The sequence below is a fragment of the Maniola hyperantus genome, chromosome 13 (assembly GCF_902806685.2).
Source record: "Maniola hyperantus chromosome 13, iAphHyp1.2, whole genome shotgun sequence".
Taxonomy (NCBI): domain Eukaryota; kingdom Metazoa; phylum Arthropoda; class Insecta; order Lepidoptera; family Nymphalidae; genus Maniola; species Maniola hyperantus.
Genome location: NC_048548.1, coordinates 14,884,412 through 14,908,520, shown reverse-complemented (window position 1 = coordinate 14,908,520; position 24,109 = coordinate 14,884,412). Strand labels below are relative to the sequence as shown.

General features: G+C 50.9%; 1 protein-coding gene across 1 annotated transcript in view; it reads left to right on the top strand.

Annotated features, from left to right (window-relative positions):
* LOC117987922 (prominin-like protein) overlaps positions 1–24,109 on the top strand; it is a 108,806-nt gene that overhangs the window by 65,405 nt on the left and 19,292 nt on the right. The window contains 14 exon segments of the mRNA XM_069502629.1: positions 1,131–1,256; positions 1,511–1,863; positions 2,401–2,522; positions 3,356–3,509; positions 10,220–10,383; positions 10,800–10,912; positions 11,692–11,796; positions 13,686–13,827; positions 14,201–14,407; positions 14,875–15,063; positions 15,410–15,544; positions 17,590–17,755; positions 17,758–17,924; positions 19,216–19,337. Coding sequence (XP_069358730.1) covers positions 1,131–1,256; positions 1,511–1,863; positions 2,401–2,522; positions 3,356–3,509; positions 10,220–10,383; positions 10,800–10,912; positions 11,692–11,796; positions 13,686–13,827; positions 14,201–14,407; positions 14,875–15,063; positions 15,410–15,544; positions 17,590–17,755; positions 17,758–17,924; positions 19,216–19,337 — 2,265 coding nt within the window.

Genomic DNA, 24,109 nt, shown 5'->3' with positions numbered 1-24,109 from the left:
TGGCGGGGTGAGTTGCCGCAGCTTGCAGGAGCAGGTCGGTGTCGGACGGACACGTGGAGTTCGCGTCTCCGCGCGAGGAGTGGCGCACGCTGCTGGCGCACTACGCGGGCCCCACCGCGGTCGTCGTCATCGTGGCGCTGCTCGTCGCCATACTGCCGCTGGCGGGGTGAGTTGCCGCAGCTTGCAGGAGCAGGTCGGTGTCGGACGGACACGTGGAGTTCGCGTCTCCGCGCGAGGAGTGGCGCACGCTGCTGGCGCACTACGCGGGCCCCACCGCGGTCGTCGTCATCGTGGCGCTGCTCGTCGCCATACTGCCGCTGGCGGGGTGAGTTGCCGCAGCTTGCAGGAGCAGGTCGGTGTCGGACGGACACGTGGAGTTCGCGTCTCCGCGCGAGGAGTGGCGCACGCTGCTGGCGCACTACGCGGGCCCCACCGCGGTCGTCGTCATCGTGGCGCTGCTCGTCGCCATACTGCCGCTGGCGGGGTGAGTTGCCGCAGCTTGCAGGAGCAGGTCGGTGTCGGACGGACACGTGGAGTTCGCGTCTCCGCGCGAGGAGTGGCGCACGCTGCTGGCGCACTACGCGGGCCCCACCGCGGTCGTCGTCATCGTGGCGCTGCTCGTCGCCATACTGCCGCTGGCGGGGTGAGTTGCCGCAGCTTGCAGGAGCAGGTCGGTGTCGGACGGACACGTGGAGTTCGCGTCTCCGCGCGAGGAGTGGCGCACACTTCAAACACTTCTGCATAAACGCTCTCATACTTGACCATATGACGCTCCACGGGTCTCCAGAAAAGAGCCCTTAGTGTGGCCACACGAGTAGATAATATAGACCAGAGGGGAAGCTTCATACTAGCGGCTGGCTGTAGGTTCACTCACTCTAGCGCAGCTCACGCACACCACGACGTGTCACGGACGCTCCGTTTGCCGCCAAGCTGGCCGCACGGAGCGTCCGTGGCACGTCGTGGTGTGCGTGAGCTAGTGTGAAGCTTCCCCTCGGGTCTATAATATCTACTCGTGTGGTGTGGCGATTCGCGCTGATCCTCCTGCACTCACAATGAAGCCATTCGTATCCGCTAAGTGAGTTGAACTGTTACACAACACGTGCGACAAATAGAGTGGTCGTGTGTTGCAGGCTGTTCTGGTGCTGCTGCCAGTGGTGCCGCGTGGGGCGGCGGCGGAGGCCCTTCGACCGCAAGTACGACGCCTGCCTCAAGGGCATCCTCGCGATCCTCTTCATCGCGCTCCTCACGCTGTTCCTGTGAGTATATCCTGAACGAGCTCTACATTATCTGTGCAGCTTCATTCCAATGCTAACTAGTTCAGGAAATGAAGTCAAAGGATAAACCTACGACCTTTGCCTAACGATCTTTACTGACACATTCATACTTAATTCAGGTCTGACTAGTTAGGAACATAAGATCTAGTTTAATTTTCTATTTTACTATCAGAAACAAAAAAGTACACATGAAGGTGGAGTACCCCACTCTCAACTCCATTGTGACGTTCCGCCAGGTTCGGCGTGGTGTGCGCGTTCGCCACCGACTCGCAGATGGAGAGCGGGGCCGCCGCCGCGCCCGCCGCGCTGCGCGCCGGCATCAAGGACGCCTGCACCTTCCTCAACAGCACGCAGGCGCACGCGCGCCACCTGCTCGTCGACAACTACCGCGAGCTGGAGGCGCAGCTCAACGCCACGCTCACCTCCAGCGGCCAGTTCGTGCTGCGCCAGCTGGACGAGTTCACGAGCGCCACCTCGGTGCAGAAGCTGAGCCACATGGTGGAGCAGCTGGAGCGGGTGCCGGCCGAGCTGAGGGAGGTGCAGCGCGCCACGGAGGACTTGAGGACCAAGGCCGAAGAGCTCAACACTGGTCAGTAGTGTAGTGTTGAGGCGGTGCTCTAGTTCCAGTAACCTAAAGCACAGTATAAAGAGACACACAGTAGTCGCAGTAAATGACGACCACGACGACTCTTCAACATAGGGCCCCAACTACGTAGATCAGCTGGGATTGGTCTGTATCGACGTCTTCGTCGAACCCCTTGCATGTAATATACTTACTCTATGTCCCTAGAGGTAGGTCACACTGGTGTCCACCACTTGGGTATGTAAGCAAAAAGGCCCTAAGCAGAAGCGCCGGAACAATTGTTTGTTTGCGCATACGCTTGTGCACTGTAATACTCCTATGCTGCTGTGCCCGAAATCAGGTCAGGAGAACAAAACTACATAAATAAACGTGATATAACTTTCCTCTTTTACAAATTGCAACACTATTCAGCTTCGTATCCCTTTGACTGTTTATGATCAATTATATTCTCTGTATTCCAATAACAAATGATTTCTGAAGGTATTTCTAAGAAAGTTTGCTTTTATTCTAAAATTTATGTAGCCCTGTAATGGTTGTGGGCAGGTCTGCGGCAGGTGAAGACGCAGCTGCTGCGCACGCTGGCGCGCTGCCAGGAGCCGCAGTGCGTCCAGCTGCAGGAGAAGTACGAGGTCGGCCGGCTCGGCACCGACATCCAGTACGACAAGGTAACCACCTCGCCTCGCCTTTCAGCCTCATCCGCCTTACCAAGTTTCACTTCGTTATTTGATCATTGCATTCTATCTCTGTCTACATTCATCTTCTCTTTTCTCATCGTCATCATTATCTAAATATGTAAAAGGAAAAGCTGATTGACTGACTGACTAATCTATCAACGCACAACTCAAACTGTTGGATGAATCGAGCTGAAATTTGGTATGCAGATAGTTATTATAACATAGACATCCGCTGAAAAAGGATTTTTGAAAACTCACCCCCTAATGGGGTAAAGTAGGGGTTTTAAATTTGTGTAGTCCACACGGACGATGTCGTAGGCATAAGCTAGTTTTACTAAAACTTCTTTGGGATCGCATAGTTTTTTTCACTAATAAATAATAAACTGATGATGTGTTTGTACTTTCTGCTGTCATGCTGTCACGGAACAGATGCTCGACAAATATTTCCCGACGGTAAGTGACGCCATCATTGTTTGTTCCTATTTGCACTTGTTCTCGCGATATTTGTTTTGGTTCGAATGAATCATGTTGCGTTACTACATGATCAATTTTACAGCAAATCACTCTGACATCTTGGAATGGACAGATTGGTATCAATTCCCGGTATTAATTAAATAAAGTCGTCAATCCAAGGTCCAGAATTCACTGAAGGAGCCCTGACACATGAACACTATGAACAGAGAGACAGATGGACGGTCAACAAAGTGATCTGTTTCCATTAACGTTAGCCTATGCTATGGCAAGTGCGAGTCTATACTCGCACTTGCCCGCTAAAGTCACTGCAGGGGCGGGCGCTCACTTGGCCATGTTGTTGGTTGTTGCAGATCCCGAATGTGTCGGAGCTCCTCAACAACGTGACGCAGCTGGTGGACGGCGCCATGCGTGCGGAGGTGTCTGCCGGCCTGCAAGTGTTCTCCGGCATCAAGCGCACGGTCGACCAGCACATACCGCGAGTGCGGGACGCCATCACTGCCACAGGTCAGTGGTCATGTGACGCAGCTGGTGGACGGCGCCATGCGTGCGGAGGTGTCTGCCGGCCTGCAAGTGTTCTCCGGCATCAAGCGCACGGTCGACCAGCACATACCGCGAGTGCGGGACGCCATCACTGCCACAGGTCAGTGGTCATGTGACGCAGCTGGTGGACGGCGCCATGCGTGCGGAGGTGTCTGCCGGCCTGCAAGTGTTCTCCGGCATCAAGCGCACGGTCGACCAGCACATACCGCGAGTGCGGGACGCCATCACTGCCACAGGTCAGTGGTCATGTGACGCAGCTGGTGGACGGCGCCATGCGTGCGGAGGTGTCTGCCGGCCTGCAAGTGTTCTCCGGCATCAAGCGCACGGTCGACCAGCACATACCGCGAGTGCGGGACGCCATCACTGCCACAGGTCAGTGGTCATGTGACGCAGCTGGTGGACGGCGCCATGCGTGCGGAGGTGTCTGCCGGCCTGCAAGTGTTCTCCGGCATCAAGCGCACGGTCGACCAGCACATACCGCGAGTGCGGGACGCCATCACTGCCACAGGTCAGTGGTCATGTGACGCAGCTGGTGGACGGCGCCATGCGTGCGGAGGTGTCTGCCGGCCTGCAAGTGTTCTCCGGCATCAAGCGCACGGTCGACCAGCACATACCGCGAGTGCGGGACGCCATCACTGCCACAGGTCAGTGGTCATGTGACGCAGCTGGTGGACGGCGCCATGCGTGCGGAGGTGTCTGCCGGCCTGCAAGTGTTCTCCGGCATCAAGCGCACGGTCGACCAGCACATACCGCGAGTGCGGGACGCCATCACTGCCACAGGTCAGTGGTCATGTGACGCAGCTGGTGGACGGCGCCATGCGTGCGGAGGTGTCTGCCGGCCTGCAAGTGTTCTCCGGCATCAAGCGCACGGTCGACCAGCACATACCGCGAGTGCGGGACGCCATCACTGCCACAGGTCAGTGGTCATGTGACGCAGCTGGTGGACGGCGCCATGCGTGCGGAGGTGTCTGCCGGCCTGCAAGTGTTCTCCGGCATCAAGCGCACGGTCGACCAGCACATACCGCGAGTGCGGGACGCCATCACTGCCACAGGTCAGTGGTCATGTGACGCAGCTGGTGGACGGCGCCATGCGTGCGGAGGTGTCTGCCGGCCTGCAAGTGTTCTCCGGCATCAAGCGCACGGTCGACCAGCACATACCGCGAGTGCGGGACGCCATCACTGCCACAGGTCAGTGGTCATGTGACGCAGCTGGTGGACGGCGCCATGCGTGCGGAGGTGTCTGCCGGCCTGCAAGTGTTCTCCGGCATCAAGCGCACGGTCGACCAGCACATACCGCGAGTGCGGGACGCCATCACTGCCACAGGTCAGTGGTCATGTGACGCAGCTGGTGGACGGCGCCATGCGTGCGGAGGTGTCTGCCGGCCTGCAAGTGTTCTCCGGCATCAAGCGCACGGTCGACCAGCACATACCGCGAGTGCGGGACGCCATCACTGCCACAGGTCAGTGGTCATGTGACGCAGCTGGTGGACGGCGCCATGCGTGCGGAGGTGTCTGCCGGCCTGCAAGTGTTCTCCGGCATCAAGCGCACGGTCGACCAGCACATACCGCGAGTGCGGGACGCCATCACTGCCACAGGTCAGTGGTCATGTGACGCAGCTGGTGGACGGCGCCATGCGTGCGGAGGTGTCTGCCGGCCTGCAAGTGTTCTCCGGCATCAAGCGCACGGTCGACCAGCACATACCGCGAGTGCGGGACGCCATCACTGCCACAGGTCAGTGGTCATGTGACGCAGCTGGTGGACGGCGCCATGCGTGCGGAGGTGTCTGCCGGCCTGCAAGTGTTCTCCGGCATCAAGCGCACGGTCGACCAGCACATACCGCGAGTGCGGGACGCCATCACTGCCACAGGTCAGTGGTCATGTGACGCAGCTGGTGGACGGCGCCATGCGTGCGGAGGTGTCTGCCGGCCTGCAAGTGTTCTCCGGCATCAAGCGCACGGTCGACCAGCACATACCGCGAGTGCGGGACGCCATCACTGCCACAGGTCAGTGGTCATGTGACGCAGCTGGTGGACGGCGCCATGCGTGCGGAGGTGTCTGCCGGCCTGCAAGTGTTCTCCGGCATCAAGCGCACGGTCGACCAGCACATACCGCGAGTGCGGGACGCCATCACTGCCACAGGTCAGTGGTCATGTGACGCAGCTGGTGGACGGCGCCATGCGTGCGGAGGTGTCTGCCGGCCTGCAAGTGTTCTCCGGCATCAAGCGCACGGTCGACCAGCACATACCGCGAGTGCGGGACGCCATCACTGCCACAGGTCAGTGGTCATGTGACGCAGCTGGTGGACGGCGCCATGCGTGCGGAGGTGTCTGCCGGCCTGCAAGTGTTCTCCGGCATCAAGCGCACGGTCGACCAGCACATACCGCGAGTGCGGGACGCCATCACTGCCACAGGTCAGTGGTCATGTGACGCAGCTGGTGGACGGCGCCATGCGTGCGGAGGTGTCTGCCGGCCTGCAAGTGTTCTCCGGCATCAAGCGCACGGTCGACCAGCACATACCGCGAGTGCGGGACGCCATCACTGCCACAGGTCAGTGGTCATGTGACGCAGCTGGTGGACGGCGCCATGCGTGCGGAGGTGTCTGCCGGCCTGCAAGTGTTCTCCGGCATCAAGCGCACGGTCGACCAGCACATACCGCGAGTGCGGGACGCCATCACTGCCACAGGTCAGTGGTCATGTGACGCAGCTGGTGGACGGCGCCATGCGTGCGGAGGTGTCTGCCGGCCTGCAAGTGTTCTCCGGCATCAAGCGCACGGTCGACCAGCACATACCGCGAGTGCGGGACGCCATCACTGCCACAGGTCAGTGGTCATGTGACGCAGCTGGTGGACGGCGCCATGCGTGCGGAGGTGTCTGCCGGCCTGCAAGTGTTCTCCGGCATCAAGCGCACGGTCGACCAGCACATACCGCGAGTGCGGGACGCCATCACTGCCACAGGTCAGTGGTCATGTGACGCAGCTGGTGGACGGCGCCATGCGTGCGGAGGTGTCTGCCGGCCTGCAAGTGTTCTCCGGCATCAAGCGCACGGTCGACCAGCACATACCGCGAGTGCGGGACGCCATCACTGCCACAGGTCAGTGGTCATGTGACGCAGCTGGTGGACGGCGCCATGCGTGCGGAGGTGTCTGCCGGCCTGCAAGTGTTCTCCGGCATCAAGCGCACGGTCGACCAGCACATACCGCGAGTGCGGGACGCCATCACTGCCACAGGTCAGTGGTCATGTGACGCAGCTGGTGGACGGCGCCATGCGTGCGGAGGTGTCTGCCGGCCTGCAAGTGTTCTCCGGCATCAAGCGCACGGTCGACCAGCACATACCGCGAGTGCGGGACGCCATCACTGCCACAGGTCAGTGGTCATGTGACGCAGCTGGTGGACGGCGCCATGCGTGCGGAGGTGTCTGCCGGCCTGCAAGTGTTCTCCGGCATCAAGCGCACGGTCGACCAGCACATACCGCGAGTGCGGGACGCCATCACTGCCACAGGTCAGTGGTCATGTGACGCAGCTGGTGGACGGCGCCATGCGTGCGGAGGTGTCTGCCGGCCTGCAAGTGTTCTCCGGCATCAAGCGCACGGTCGACCAGCACATACCGCGAGTGCGGGACGCCATCACTGCCACAGGTCAGTGGTCATGTGACGCAGCTGGTGGACGGCGCCATGCGTGCGGAGGTGTCTGCCGGCCTGCAAGTGTTCTCCGGCATCAAGCGCACGGTCGACCAGCACATACCGCGAGTGCGGGACGCCATCACTGCCACAGGTCAGTGGTCATGTGACGCAGCTGGTGGACGGCGCCATGCGTGCGGAGGTGTCTGCCGGCCTGCAAGTGTTCTCCGGCATCAAGCGCACGGTCGACCAGCACATACCGCGAGTGCGGGACGCCATCACTGCCACAGGTCAGTGGTCATGTGACGCAGCTGGTGGACGGCGCCATGCGTGCGGAGGTGTCTGCCGGCCTGCAAGTGTTCTCCGGCATCAAGCGCACGGTCGACCAGCACATACCGCGAGTGCGGGACGCCATCACTGCCACAGGTCAGTGGTCATGTGACGCAGCTGGTGGACGGCGCCATGCGTGCGGAGGTGTCTGCCGGCCTGCAAGTGTTCTCCGGCATCAAGCGCACGGTCGACCAGCACATACCGCGAGTGCGGGACGCCATCACTGCCACAGGTCAGTGGTCATGTGACGCAGCTGGTGGACGGCGCCATGCGTGCGGAGGTGTCTGCCGGCCTGCAAGTGTTCTCCGGCATCAAGCGCACGGTCGACCAGCACATACCGCGAGTGCGGGACGCCATCACTGCCACAGGTCAGTGGTCATGTGACGCAGCTGGTGGACGGCGCCATGCGTGCGGAGGTGTCTGCCGGCCTGCAAGTGTTCTCCGGCATCAAGCGCACGGTCGACCAGCACATACCGCGAGTGCGGGACGCCATCACTGCCACAGGTCAGTGGTCATGTGACGCAGCTGGTGGACGGCGCCATGCGTGCGGAGGTGTCTGCCGGCCTGCAAGTGTTCTCCGGCATCAAGCGCACGGTCGACCAGCACATACCGCGAGTGCGGGACGCCATCACTGCCACAGGTCAGTGGTCATGTGACGCAGCTGGTGGACGGCGCCATGCGTGCGGAGGTGTCTGCCGGCCTGCAAGTGTTCTCCGGCATCAAGCGCACGGTCGACCAGCACATACCGCGAGTGCGGGACGCCATCACTGCCACAGGTCAGTGGTCATGTGACGCAGCTGGTGGACGGCGCCATGCGTGCGGAGGTGTCTGCCGGCCTGCAAGTGTTCTCCGGCATCAAGCGCACGGTCGACCAGCACATACCGCGAGTGCGGGACGCCATCACTGCCACAGGTCAGTGGTCATGTGACGCAGCTGGTGGACGGCGCCATGCGTGCGGAGGTGTCTGCCGGCCTGCAAGTGTTCTCCGGCATCAAGCGCACGGTCGACCAGCACATACCGCGAGTGCGGGACGCCATCACTGCCACAGGTCAGTGGTCATGTGACGCAGCTGGTGGACGGCGCCATGCGTGCGGAGGTGTCTGCCGGCCTGCAAGTGTTCTCCGGCATCAAGCGCACGGTCGACCAGCACATACCGCGAGTGCGGGACGCCATCACTGCCACAGGTCAGTGGTCATGTGACGCAGCTGGTGGACGGCGCCATGCGTGCGGAGGTGTCTGCCGGCCTGCAAGTGTTCTCCGGCATCAAGCGCACGGTCGACCAGCACATACCGCGAGTGCGGGACGCCATCACTGCCACAGGTCAGTGGTCATGTGACGCAGCTGGTGGACGGCGCCATGCGTGCGGAGGTGTCTGCCGGCCTGCAAGTGTTCTCCGGCATCAAGCGCACGGTCGACCAGCACATACCGCGAGTGCGGGACGCCATCACTGCCACAGGTCAGTGGTCATGTGACGCAGCTGGTGGACGGCGCCATGCGTGCGGAGGTGTCTGCCGGCCTGCAAGTGTTCTCCGGCATCAAGCGCACGGTCGACCAGCACATACCGCGAGTGCGGGACGCCATCACTGCCACAGGTCAGTGGTCATGTGACGCAGCTGGTGGACGGCGCCATGCGTGCGGAGGTGTCTGCCGGCCTGCAAGTGTTCTCCGGCATCAAGCGCACGGTCGACCAGCACATACCGCGAGTGCGGGACGCCATCACTGCCACAGGTCAGTGGTCATGTGACGCAGCTGGTGGACGGCGCCATGCGTGCGGAGGTGTCTGCCGGCCTGCAAGTGTTCTCCGGCATCAAGCGCACGGTCGACCAGCACATACCGCGAGTGCGGGACGCCATCACTGCCACAGGTCAGTGGTCATGTGACGCAGCTGGTGGACGGCGCCATGCGTGCGGAGGTGTCTGCCGGCCTGCAAGTGTTCTCCGGCATCAAGCGCACGGTCGACCAGCACATACCGCGAGTGCGGGACGCCATCACTGCCACAGGTCAGTGGTCATGTGACGCAGCTGGTGGACGGCGCCATGCGTGCGGAGGTGTCTGCCGGCCTGCAAGTGTTCTCCGGCATCAAGCGCACGGTCGACCAGCACATACCGCGAGTGCGGGACGCCATCACTGCCACAGGTCAGTGGTCATGTGACGCAGCTGGTGGACGGCGCCATGCGTGCGGAGGTGTCTGCCGGCCTGCAAGTGTTCTCCGGCATCAAGCGCACGGTCGACCAGCACATACCGCGAGTGCGGGACGCCATCACTGCCACAGGTCAGTGGTCATGTGACGCAGCTTGGAGAAGGTACGATGTGCCGAGGAGAATGCAGGCCATCGGAGACGTTCACAAAGAGCAATACTGCAAGATGACAGGGGCGAGACCGCGGAGAAATTATACCGATCGATTAAATTCGCCAAAACATTTTTTTTATTCAGTCTTGCTTTGAGTACCTAAAGCAAGACTGAATAAATAAATCTGTTTCATTGTAACTGTTTTAGGTGAGTAGTTTAAAACAATTAAAATCAAACAGATTTATACCTTTGACATGACTGTCTTTTTTAACTTCCAGTCAAAAGTCAAAATACATTTTTGTAAATGACGGCCTTGGCTTCATCATTCGAGTATGCGCCTACTTCAGGGCTTAGGCTTACACCTGACGTACAGCCAGCTCATGCGCTAAAGGGCGTGGTTTCTGTGTATTGACGCTGTGGTGTTGTCGTGCCGCAGGACAGCGGCTGTCGCGCGTGGCGGACAGCGTGTCGTGGGCGGCGGGCAACGCCACGGCGCAGCTCGGCGGCAGCGACGCGCCGGACCAGCTGCAAGAGATGCTGCGGCGGTACGCACCCTACCGCAAGCACGTGACGCGCACCGCCGCTGCTGCACTACTTGCGGTGAGTATACATCTGCTAAGGATGCTGCGGTGTCGGAGTGAATCGTTCCTTGAGTGTTGTAGAACATTGGTGTGGTGGTGGTGTTATTGCTTATGTTGGGATATTTAGAATTTATAGGAAAAATATCAGTAAAAAGAAAAACTTGGACGTCCTGTTTGAGATATATATTTGAAGTAAGTAAATATGTCATCGAATGTAAAACAAAAACTCTTAAAAAAAATAAGAATAAGAACATATTTAAATATAAACAATTTAGTTTACAGCCAGTTCTAACAGCTTACTTGTACATTACATATTGCATGCGGCACGTTATACCATATAGATCGTCTGTTTTGACGGATTATAACAAATTAGGCTTGTCGGTTATGTCGGTACCCTACATGACAAGTGATATGTATGTCATGCTGTTGTCGTAGATCGTGTGCATCATGACGTGGGGGCTGCTGTGCGGCGTGTGCGGCAAGCGGCCCGACGCGTACGGCGCTAGCGACTGCTGCAACAAGGGCTCCGGCTCCTCGTGTCTCACGTGGTGAGCAGGAAGCTTTACTTGCTACGTTGACGCTAGCAACAACGCCGCAACGCTATGCTGATACACATCTCACATGAAAATTCTTTTCGAAAAACCGACACTACCACTACACTACAAAGTAAAAGACAATTTTTGCTTCTACATGTACATTGAAGTTGCGCTAACTCAGTGTCAACGATAAATGATAGCCACCGTGCTTATTTGCCCTTCGGATCTAATGTCCAACGAGCTCGGTGGCTGTCTGTCATGCAGTATTAGACACTGAGTTAGTGAATCAGCCCGCAGCGCAGGTCTCGAATCCTCATAACTTAAGCGGTAGTGACCCTGAACAATTGGGATTAGGGAGTTACATAAAAAAATATATCTAGCTAAGGCTACCTCGCTAACTTCCTCTATTGAGTAAAAAATTTGTTTGCCACTTTTCGATTATTTTGTCCAGGGGCAGAAAACAGACATTAATCCTTCGAGCAAATCGATTTGGAGGGTAGTAAATATTTTTTTTTTTTTTTATTTTTTTATTTAGACAAAAAAAAGCGAATAATTCACACCACACTTCCAGACCAAAGCACTAGACAAAAAGCCGCGACTGGTGTTGGCAGTTTGCAGCCCAAATAGACCGTAGTCTGTGCTAGGGCTGACAAAGTTCATCGACCTCATTCATACTATATTATATTATATTATATACTATACTATATTTATACTATACTATATATTATATATTCATACATTACTAAAACTATATTTTATTTGGTGCAACAGTGGCAATGTTTGTTTCACAGCGGAATGGGCGTGACGTTCCTGGTGGGCGGCGGCATCGCGTTGCTTCTGCTGCTGTACTTCGTGCTGGGCGTCGGCCTGCAGCGGTTGGTCTGCGACCCGCTCACGTGAGCCCTCTCTCTCTCTCTCTCTCTCTCTCTCTCTCTCTCTCTCTCTCTCTCACACTCACTCACTCACTCACTCACTCACTCACTCACTCACTCACTCACTCACTCACTCACTCACTCACTCACTCTCTCACCTCACCAATCAGCATACGTATTATAGAGCCAACGAGAGATTGCGTTTTGACATCTGTCAGTTACATACACAGACGCTTATAGCCGGACACCCCCGATCGCCGAGCTTAGGCAGTTGCTTAGCATAAAAGTCGACCCGCGCCCGTTCGGCACCCTCGTTCGCATATTGTCTTGATTACGTGACTTTTACGATTTTATGATACGAAAACCTTGTATATGCGTACTCTTGTGGTTGAATTCTCTGTGGATACATACAAAATAATATTATGTGTCTTCTCGCACATGTGTGCGCAGATATCAAAGTAATGTTACTTTGATATCTGCTGCTCGATTGCGGGAAAACTGCATCAATCTTTTTTTTTTTTAAGAATATTAGCTATGTTAAATGACTAATATTCCCCTTTCCGCTCCAATTAAGCGTCAGGCTTGTGCTAGGAGTAGGTACGACAATAGTGCAACGGGCGGGGTTTGAACCGTCGACCTTTCGGTTTACAGTCCACTCCTATACCGGTTGAGCTATTGAGGCTCTAAATCATTATCATTCATCAATCATTATTATAATCGCAATCGTTGCGATTGACTAAATGTATGGTATTCTTGTTGCAACAATACGTTGTAGCCAATAGTGAGCTAGCGTAAACCAAGCAGAGGTGATTGAGATCGTGACATTGTAGCTCTCATTCTATCGCAATCGAGCTGCTGACAAGGAAACGTCAAAAACGCTATGCCTCGTTGGCTCTACAATAATTGCAATCAAAATATTTTCTACATTGCTTTGACTCTATCGAATTGTAATCTTTCTAGTTGTAAGAAGATGTATATATAATAATATATGACGCAATGCAATCACCTTCAAGTGTTAGCACCAAAGTTGTGACGAAGCTCCAGTGTACAATCCTTATCGCAACACTCTCAGATCGCTGACTCTTTTCGATGTCAAAAGATAACCTTGAGATAACATCATATTTTATCAAAATGTTGAATTGAGCTGACAGTCGATAACCGGGTTGTTTGTATTCCTGACTCGTGTGTTGAAGTTTATTTGGTTTGACAAGAAATCCGGAATCCCATAGTATACATTATCCCAAGAAAGCCCCAATACGCTGATGGTAAGGGATCTTACACTCCTAGTTGTTGAGGGTGACCAAGGGACGTGGTTGGGCTTGTTCTATTAAACAAACCCAAGGTCCCATTTGAACTGTGGTCTTGTGTAGGAGCATATAAAAACTTGTACGACTCAAATAGTGTAAAAGCTATGGAAATATCCATAGCATAAACTCTTATATCAATTAAATCTAAGCAAAAACGTAACAGGCCATGTATCTTGTTCAATAAACTTGATAAAAAAGTTTATCAAGTTTATTTGTTTGATATATGAATCATACCTTGGTCGAAAGGTGACTTTTTGGAAATTGTTGCCAAAACTTTAACAGCTTAATAATTTAAAATGTTCGCCTGCAGACTACGGCAGACTTGTTGGATTTATGCACAAGCGCTTGCACTTTACACTAGTACTGTATTTCTGTAATGATGCCCACTTGTAAGTAAGTGCATAATAGTTTAACCAATTTATCGTTAGGGGAAGTGGTGGCAGATGTAGGCCTTCCAGTCGAGGGATTCGGGCTACGAGACCGGACACGCACCTTCTCTTGCTTTAACGGTGAGGAAGCGTGGTGAACTATACCTGACCTGTTCTCAGTAGTGGGCCGGGTATAGGTAGATCATGATGATGATAGGGTAATTTGCTGTCGCTGTAGGGAGCCGCGCAACAACCGCGTGTTTGCGGACGTGGAGCGGTTCGTGGACCTGGAGCGGATGCTGTTCAACGAGCGAGCGGATCCCGACTTCAATCTCACCTACGTGCTGGTCAACTGCCATCGCAACAAGACCATCTACCAGGTATTTACATATACTTCAGGAATGAGGAGACCAGAGTAACCGACGCGACTGTGACGATGTAGGTTGGTCGCAGAGTGAATGAGTCTACCTCATGTTTTGCGACACAATTTGTGATAGCTGGCATGCGACCAACCTATGTTACAATGTAGCGAGCGTTCCTTCCGTGTCTTGTCAACGACCCCACCGCGGTGTTCATGTCACCATCGCCGACCAATGAGGTTCCACGTTAACAAGTATAGGCGGTGGTGGTGACGATACCACAATATACACGACAAATGTAAACAACACCCTATAGTCTATATTTAATCCCAGTTCAATTCATCTAGCCTTGGTAGTTATAGGATAGAGTATATGAGTGTGTGTGTGTGTGCAGGCCCTGCAGCTGCACCGGCTGTACGACCTGCAGGCTCTGCGCGGGCAGGTGGCGGCGGAGGTGCGCACGCGCGTGGCGGCGCTGCGCACGGACTACCCGCCGCGCGGCCGCCCGCTGCGCATCCTGCCGCCCGCCGCGCGCCGCAAGCTCGACCTGCTGGCGGAGACGGGCCTGTCCGACTTCAACTTCGACCGCATCCTGTACGCGGTGAGTCACGTGTGTGTGCAGGCCCTGCAGCTGCACCGGCTGTACGACCTGCAGGCTCTGCGCGGGCAGGTGGCGGCGGAGGTGCGCACGCGCGTGGCGCATACGTGCAACGTGCACACAACGCATATCGAACAGTTATGGACGCACGTGCATACCGCGATTTGTAAAATGAAGAACCATGTGTGGTGGCGCACTCAATAAATTATTGACCTACTCGTATTAACATTGATTGCATGTTTTAATTTATGGCATTTCTTGATACTTTAACATATCAGTCTCGATAAAAGATGGCGATCTTGAAATAGCTGCTATGTTTAGCGGCCATTTTAAAAACCGGACGCAGACATTAACTATTTCCATCTCAATAAAAATTAGAATACTCGCATCTAAAGAAATTTTCTTATAAATATAATTTGATAATCGGTCGGTATAAGTTGTAAATCGTTTGATGAATAATTTGAAATTAGCTGGAGACCAACATGACGTCGCTCTCGCTGGACGGGCTTGCAGCACAGCTGCGCAGCACGGCGCGCGCGCTGGCGCCGCGCGGCGGGTTCGCCGAGGTGGCGGACAGCTTGCAGCGCGCCGCGCTCAAGCTCAGCACGCTGCACGATGACGTGGTGCAGCCCATGCTGCAACGCGTCGCACAGCTTAACGTGAGCACTACACGCAGTTGTTCATTCCCTCATAGTATTTACGAGTACGATACGATACCAGAAAAGTCGTCGAGTCATCTCACACCAGTCGTTATACCAGTGTGCTGAATATGAGATAAGAACTTACAGTAGCTGGCGGGGAATATTGTGCTTCGACCTTTAGAAAGAGTTTCGTAGACCGTTGTCTCTGTCACTCATACTTATGTGACGTTTTGTCGGTCTCAACGACAGAGACTACGAATACGGTCTCTTTGCCGTGTAAAAGAAATAAGCCAGAGTAAAATCAACCTTAAATCCTTAACATTAAGTTCGAAATTCAGTATCCGATATTAATTTCACACTGCAGGCAACTGCGTCGGAGCTGCGGGACGTGCTGCGCTTCAACCAGTCGTCACTGAAGGAGGCCATCAACTACCGCATCCGCGACACCACCGAGGTCGAGCTGTTCCTCAACACGCAGGGCCCCGACCTGGTGCAGAACGTAAGTGTTATGTGAAACTAGAATCTCTGTCATTTTCCGGACCGAAAAGTAGTCTATGTCACTCTCCAGGTCTTTACCCATATCCATGCAAAAGATCAGGTTGATCCGTTGGTCCGTTGCGGCGTGATTTATCCGCCACAGCGAATATACTTTCGTGTTTATAACATCGGTACAGTGGTTGTTAGCCAATTATAAGGGTATTTTACACCAAGCGTGAGAAATCTAAAGATATATAAACAATATAGTATTAGCAATAAACAATCGAAAAGTTAATTTCAGTTTAGAAAATTATATAATGAATTTTATAATTTCGTGTTAAAGATTTCACTTTTTTATCTGTTTCACAAATATTCGAAACGCACGAAGCTGTAGCCGCCATGATGAATTCTGACTGTGACGTCATATGGATTGTAGTTGTAATGTATTTCACTAGGAAAATGCTATTGTTTGCCAATCCGTGTGACGTCATGACAGCGGAGTGTTTTCGCCGGGAAACTTGATATACAAATTTTCAATACAATTTTTTTAAGTCCACAAAACTGACTACAATAATTATAGTATGATAACAAGTTAATAGATATACAGAAATATTAGTTGTTAATTGTGTCTACTAGATGTGGACGTGGCATGCGCGATTAGGTGGTACAATAACTACAGCGCAACAAACACACTTATCAAAACAAACTAAACAAGAACAAAACTTATACAAATAGCTACTTGACAAGCAAAAAGAAAAAAAGTTAACTTACAACTAACAATTTACAGATTTCCTAACTTACTAACTTACCAAGGTACTTAATTAATTTTTTATTGTGGGTATACTGTCACAGAAGATATCTATAACATCTCTATGACAATTTGCAAGGAATTGCATTCTATATAGCGGACTATGATGTCCGAGATTGGTGTTGGCTCGAGGCGAACAGAAAGTCTTACGATTGTGTAAGCGGCTACAGTCACGAGCAGTAATTCAGGCGCATCAATGAGACCCTTCGTTAGCTTTGCCAGAAAAATGACATCCGCAATCTTTCTACGATCCTTTAGCGATTTCATTTTATAGTGAGAGAGGCGAGATTCATACGAAAACAATTTGTTACATTTGATGTCCTTGTATGACAGATGGTATAGAAACCGTTTTTGAATTCGTTCTATTCTATCGGAATGAACTTGATACCCTGGATTCCATACAGTGCTGCAATATTCAAGGATGCTTATTGAAAACAAGAATAGATAAACTGGGATCCTTGAATATTTTCATTTGTCTGAAGACTAGTCCAGATATCTTTGATGCTTTCGATGTTATTTGCTCGATATGTGGACGAAAACTTCAAGCGGAGTCTACAATTACACCAAGGTCTCTCATACTGTAAACTTCCTTAAGAATAACCTCGTTATAGACACAGTCTAACGGATTTTTTCTTCTGGTGAATTTAATGTGGAAACACTTTTCAATATTTAAGGACATACCATTATTGGTGCACCAAGAGTGAACAGCATCAATATCATTTTGTAGTGTTATCACGTCAGCTTGGCTGTTAATAGTTTTGTAAATTTTCATATCGTCTGCAAACATTTTGAATTTAGAATTTAACTTGAGTGCCAAAAATCATTTATAAAAATTAAAAAGAACGTGGGACCTAGATGTGATCCTTGAGGTACACCCGATGTTATTTTTATCTCATAAGACTTAAAACCATTAACAGCAACAAGTTGCGACCGATTTCTTAAGTAAGATTCACACGTAACAATGAGCCATGAATTCCCAAAAACTCAATTTTTAATAACAAAATGTTATGGTTCACCATGTCGAATGCTTTTCGAAAATCAGTGTAAATTGCATGTACCTCACCAGTAGCATCGACAATCTCAGCGATGTCCGAAATATAACTAACTAAGTTAGAGGTTGTAGATTTGTGCGAAACCCATGTTGATTAGAATAAGGAGCTAGGAGGAGGAGAGTTTATTGCACTTATCAATCGAATATTTTTTTGTAAATTTTTGATAGGTTATGTTAGTTTAAAACAGCCCTGTTGTGTTGTGTGCAGCTGACGCGCGAGTTCGCGGAGGCGATGGGCGCGCGGCTGCAGGAGTACCTGGAGCTGGTGGTGCGCGCGGCCAACAACGACGTGGGGCTGTGCGCGCCGCTCTCCAACGCGTACAACGCCACGCGCGACTCGGCGCGCCGCGCGGTGCTCATGCCGGCGGTGAGTACAGTGTGCAGCTGACGCGCGAGTTCGCGGAGGCGATGGGCGCGCGGCTGCAGGAGTACCTGGAGCTGGTGGTGCGCGCGGCCAACAACGACGTGGGGCTGTGCGCGCCGCTCTCCAACGCGTACAACGCCACGCGCGACTCGGCGTGCCGCGCGGTGCTCATGCCGGCGGTGAGTACAGTGTGCAGCTGACGCGCGAGTTCGCGGAGGCGATGGGCGCGCGGCTGCAGGAGTACCTGGAGCTGGTGGTGCGCGCGGCCAACAACGACGTGGGGCTGTGCGCGCCGCTCTCCAACGCGTACAACGCCACGCGCGACTCGGCGTGCCGCGCGGTGCTCATGCCGGCGGTGAGTACAGTGTGCAGCTGACGCGCGAGTTCGCGGAGGCGATGGGCGCGCGGCTGCAGGAGTACCTGGAGCTGGTGGTGCGCGCGGCCAACAACGACGTGGGGCTGTGCGCGCCGCTCTCCAACGCGTACAACGCCACGCGCGACTCGGCGTGCCGCGCGGTGCTCATGCCGGCGGTGAGTACAGTGTGCAGCTGACGCGCGAGTTCGCGGAGGCGATGGGCGCGCGGCTGCAGGAGTACCTGGAGCTGGTGGTGCGCGCGGCCAACAACGACGTGGGGCTGTGCGCGCCGCTCTCCAACGCGTACAACGCCACGCGCGACTCGGCGTGCCGCGCGGTGCTCATGCCGGCGGTGAGTACAGTGTGCAGCTGACGCGCGAGTTCGCGGAGGCGATGGGCGCGCGGCTGCAGGAGTACCTGGAGCTGGTGGTGCGCGCGGCCAACAACGACGTGGGGCTGTGCGCGCCGCTCTCCAACGCGTACAACGCCACGCGCGACTCGGCGTGCCGCGCGGTGCTCATGCCGGCGGTGAGTACAGTGTGCAGCTGACGCGCGAGTTCGCGGAGGCGATGGGCGCGCGGCTGCAGGAGTACCTGGAGCTGGTGGTGCGCGCGGCCAACAACGACGTGGGGCTGTGCGCGCCGCTCTCCAACGCGTACAACGCCACGCGCGACTCGGCGTGCCGCGCGGTGCTCATGCCGGCGGTGAGTACTTGCTTATTACGCTTTGTACTGAAGAAAACCCGTGAGATGTCATTACACCTCACGAACGCTGCTAACATGTCCGCCTTTTTTGATTTGATAATGGATATCATTTTCGTAATCAGCACCCCAAAAATTCTCCAAAACGACACTCTAAAAAAACCATAGCGTCCTGAGTCATTTGTGGGCAAAAAGCCTTGCAGCCGATAATCAAATTATTATAAAATACTTAATTGTATTTTAATCGATTATTTTCTCCCCACCCACAAATGCTACCCATTCAATAACCTATTAAAATACAAATCGATTATTTATTATTGAAATATAATATTAAATCGACTATAGATCTTTTGGTAATGTATTCATTTTACGTTCATGTACAATTTTTTAAATTGTGTACCTGATGTTTTCCAGAACGGCTTTTGGATAGCGGTGTCGTGGTGCGTGGTGCTGTTCCTGCCGCTCCTCATCGTGGCGCAGAAGCTGGCGCGCCTCTACCGCCACCCCGACCCCTACCCCGGACCGCTGGTCGAGGCGTACGTACTCTTGCAGTTCACTGACTACACCGCGACACACCCGTGACACACCCACGACACACTCATAACACACTCATGACACATTCACTACGCACCTATGACACGCCCACTACACACTCATAACACACCCACTATACACTCACTACACACTCATGACACACTCACTATACACTCACTACACACTCATGACACACCCATAACACACTTACTACAAATTCTTGACACACCCTTAACGCCCACGACACACGAGACGCGAGACAGTATTTTATCGCACACTAGTGAAGTGACTGAAGCGACTTGAACTTCAAGATACTTTGATTTGGCTTTTTATATTTTGGTTTTTGATTAATAAGGCTGAAGTTAGCATAGTATTTGGTAAAGATAGGTTTCGATTGTTGATGGTAGGTACGGCCACCACTCGCTCGCCACTTCACTGGTCTGCGTTGAAGCTCAGATAACTAATGATACAAATGTATTATTATTATAAGGGCTCGTCACCAAAGCCCTTGAACAAATCAAGGGCTTTGGTGATTGATCAAGGGATTGGGCGTTAAGAATATTTTTCACAAGTAAAACACATACATGAATCATTATTGGCGTTTAAATTTATTGTACCAGATGTGATTAAGTGCTTGTTTACGAAAAGAATAAGGAGTAGAATTAACAGAAATAAGGTACAGTAAATTTTACGCCTTTCAAATGTTATTTTTTTACAACAAATTGGGCAGATTTTGAGTGTTGGTTAGATTTTCAAAAACAAAATAACAATGTTCCTTTTAGTACATTAGGTATATTATATTGTCAAAGTCTGCGCAGTTTACAATTTTTATGAAATAAAATGGTGTTCGATCACGACACACGACAACAGCGATTGCCGCGTGTAATCAGTTAGATGTAAGATGTCATCCATATACCATTGTTATCGTTCTTTTGGAATCGTCTGCAGTTTTGCAAAACAAATCAATAATGCAAAAAACATAATCAAATCATGTAGACAAAATCCATTTTATGTTTATGTTACGTAAGTATCGAGATCACAATTTGTGGAACGTCACTTGCAGTCACGTGAATCCCTCAAACAACTCCCTTCTACAAGAACACTAAAATATTGTCTGGCATAAAAGGAGAAGTATTGAGTTCTCACGCGCCTTTTATCTTTATGTGTCAACTGTCATGTCAAAAGTACAATTTTAGTCCTTATTTTAAAGGTGGACTGTACTTTTGACATGACAGTTGACACGTAAAGTTCGCGTGAGGAGTCATTTTGTACGAACTACACACGAGTTGAGAAAGTTAGCATTTGTAACAATTCTGCAGACGATCCGTTTGTTAATTTAAATGTTACTTTAAGTTGAAGTTAATTTCTGAATTGTTTTGTATGATTTGAGTCTGTTTACCGCCCCTTGGTTATGACTGCCTGGTCAATGTTATCTTGCCTTTGGGTTTGTTGTGCACCCCTCATCCCGTAGTGAATGGACGGAATCGCGCCTCGATTCTATATCATTTGTCAGAGCACCCAGTTTACTTCTAGTTTGTATGGTCGGGACAGATTTTGTGTTCGAGAGAGTGGGAAATCTCAACAATATGGCCCAGACCAGACAGCTGTCGTATGATATGTCACAGATTTTATTGAAATTGAATTGAGAACAAAAAAACATACAAAAATGAAACCTAGCACAAAACTTGAATAAAGCGCCTCAATAGCTCAACGGTTAAAGGACTGGATTCCGAAAGGTCGGCGGTTCGAACTCCACCCCTTGCACTATTGTCGTACCTCTAGCATAAGCTTTACGCTTAGTTGGAGAGTAAAGGAGAATATTAGTCATGAGTAACATGGCTAATATCCTTTAAAAAAATTGGTTGAACTTTGATACTCTTGCCAAAAGTGCATGTTAAAAAAATGTGCCTTTGGAAAAAATGTGATTATAAATTATTATTGGTTTCCGACAAAGTTTAGTGCTAGAGCTGCAAGCCTAGCATAACAACGTCACGGATGTTTCTCGAATATTGTGGGCATTGAATCGAGAAAACTGATTAATTCGTACGTGTTCTATTTCATCAATGCATTTTGTCTTGACGGTCACGCTAGGTGTACGGGCATGTTACAACGATATCCCGCTCCATCGTACCACAAATTTTAATCATAATCGACCCTATACCCACAAAACGGTTACGATTCATAGAACGTTCGAGCCCCTGTGTGGTTGAAGAGCCAAAGGACACCTCTACGCACTAATGTGTAGAATAGTAGCAAACAAATATAGTAATTAGTTACAAGTATTGATACGGGGTGTCCATTTTGAAATGCAATCCATGGACTAAATACTATATACAATCGTCGAAACATAAAGAAAATATAAATTAATTATAGTTTATTTTTACATAACAATAGGGGATTTTTAGGGAAAGGTATTTAGAATGTTATTCCGATAGATTTAGATTTTCTATTAGTTCTTTCAAAATTAGTTTTACTTTGTTTTAATTCACCGCCATTTTAATATTAATATTCTTATAGTGATACTAAGTACTTCAAATTGTTTCGGAAATATGGGTCGTTAAACTGAATTTAGAATTATTAAAATCTTAAATACGCCTGGCTTAAAAATGGATTTGTTAATGATTAAAATTTCGTTGAAATTAGAATATTTTTTTTCAACCAAAAAATGGATTATGAGAATTTACTTTTCTTTCGTGATCAGACAAATAAAAAAAAAATTTTGGACAGCTAAAAATATATTTTTCGCAAAGAACAACTGCCGAGTTTTTTAGCAGTTCACAGTTCGCAGTAAACAAATATTTGCAAATTTTTAGTTAATATAAGTTGGATAATAATATGTCCGGATTCTCTATGACTGATTTTGTGACTTTTATATTTCAAAAATTATTTCACACCTTTGGCACCTCTATAAGTTTATACATCGAACTATTATGTTTGATTTCACAAATGGATTCGAATGTCTAAAGAGGGATTCTGGGGTGCGATTGAACGCAACGCGCCGTGTGTCAAGATAAAAATTCAAATTCGTATATTATTGCAATATGGTATTGTTTGGTGCGTACAAACGCACTGCGTGTAACGTACGTAACATATATGCGTTGCGTTCATACGCACTAAGGAACGTCTACAGTAATCGCAAAACAAGTGGTCCCATCTGAAGTTTAACATGACGGTTTGCGCAGCTCATAGACTAAGCATTAAATACACGAACCCGACTTAGATATGTTTTTGTATATCATCATCATCATCATCATCAACCGATAGACGTCCACTGCTCTCTTGTAGAGACTTCCACACGCCACGGTCTTGCGCCGTGCCAGTGATTCGCCGTGTGGTCAGATTGCACTACTTGTTTTGCGCGCGTTACGGGTGCCGATTGGAAAAACTGTAGGAAGTAGCAAATCGTTCGCGTAGGTTCTGCCTTCAAAATGAGATTAGGTGGGTGAAGTAGGGTGAGTTTAGATGGGTGTAGGGTGAGAGTGGGTGTGTCTGACGGAGTGTTGTTCTCGCAGCGAGTGCGAGGCGCTGTGGCGGCGCGGCGCCAGGTGACGCGGCGCCCCCTCGGGTAACCACGCCGCCACCGCCCCAGCGATCCCTGATTATGCCTTCTGTATTTACTAACATTCTCCTCATTCTTCTTTTTTGGCCATTTGCCCGTTGTTTGAGAGAAAACACTATATTAAATCGAAAATACTTTGTCTATTTGACTACGGTCTATTTGGGCTGCAAACTGCCAACACCAGTCTCGGCTTTTTGTCTAGTGTTATCGTTTTGTCAAATAAATAAATATTAATATTAATATATCTTCGTCCTTCAACGCTTACGGTAGAACAGCGGGGACCGTAAGCGTTGGCATTCTTATGTGATCGATATTCAATCTACATCGCACCAAACGTTTTTCAACGTTTCTGATACCAACCGCTAATGTTTGGAACGCCCTGCCAACATCTATGTTTCTTGCCACGTATTGGCATCATCTAGGCAAGTACCTACGCTCCAATCTAGACCTCATCATTGCCTTTCTTAAGGCATAATTGTTGTCAAGCGCAAGCCTATCTTATAAAAGATAAAACGGTTTAAAAACACGCACGGGATTTTAAACAAATTCAACTATAATATTCTTGTTGTGGATTTCAACGGACAACGCAAAATGTAAACCACCAATGCCATTGAAACCCATTTGTTTATGCTAAAGTATTTGACAAAATCCCCCTTTTGATCATAATCATAATGTCTGTGATGCCATATCGCACTTTCTGGCAACTCCCCGTGTATATTTGGAACGTTAAAAAAATAGTTACGAGTTATAGCCAGATTATAAATTCCTAACAAATTGTGGCTTTCAAAATATACGCCAAATCATTGATTAGTGGATGAAGCCAAAATGATCTAGCTCCGTGTTCAATTAGGGTTTATATAAACAGGAACAATGCCATTTTTAAAAAACGATTTTATAAAAGATATATTTTATAGAGAGAATTGATTAGTGGATGAAGGCATAAGTCAAGTGATCGGTTCGGTGGTGGCGGTGTCCACTGGTGAGGCTCGGACGTGTGCTCTTCGACCCATAGCGGCTTGCACCACCATACTACGTTGACTTGACCCCATCATCCCTCCCATTGGCTCATTGGAATCTAATACCTAACGTTGTCATTCGTGTTATGTTTTCTTTTTTAATACATTTTTGTGTGTACTAATTGTCCCACGAAGTTGATGCGATACCCTTTACTTTTTAACTGCACTTTCATATTCCGATCAATCCAGGGACGTTTGA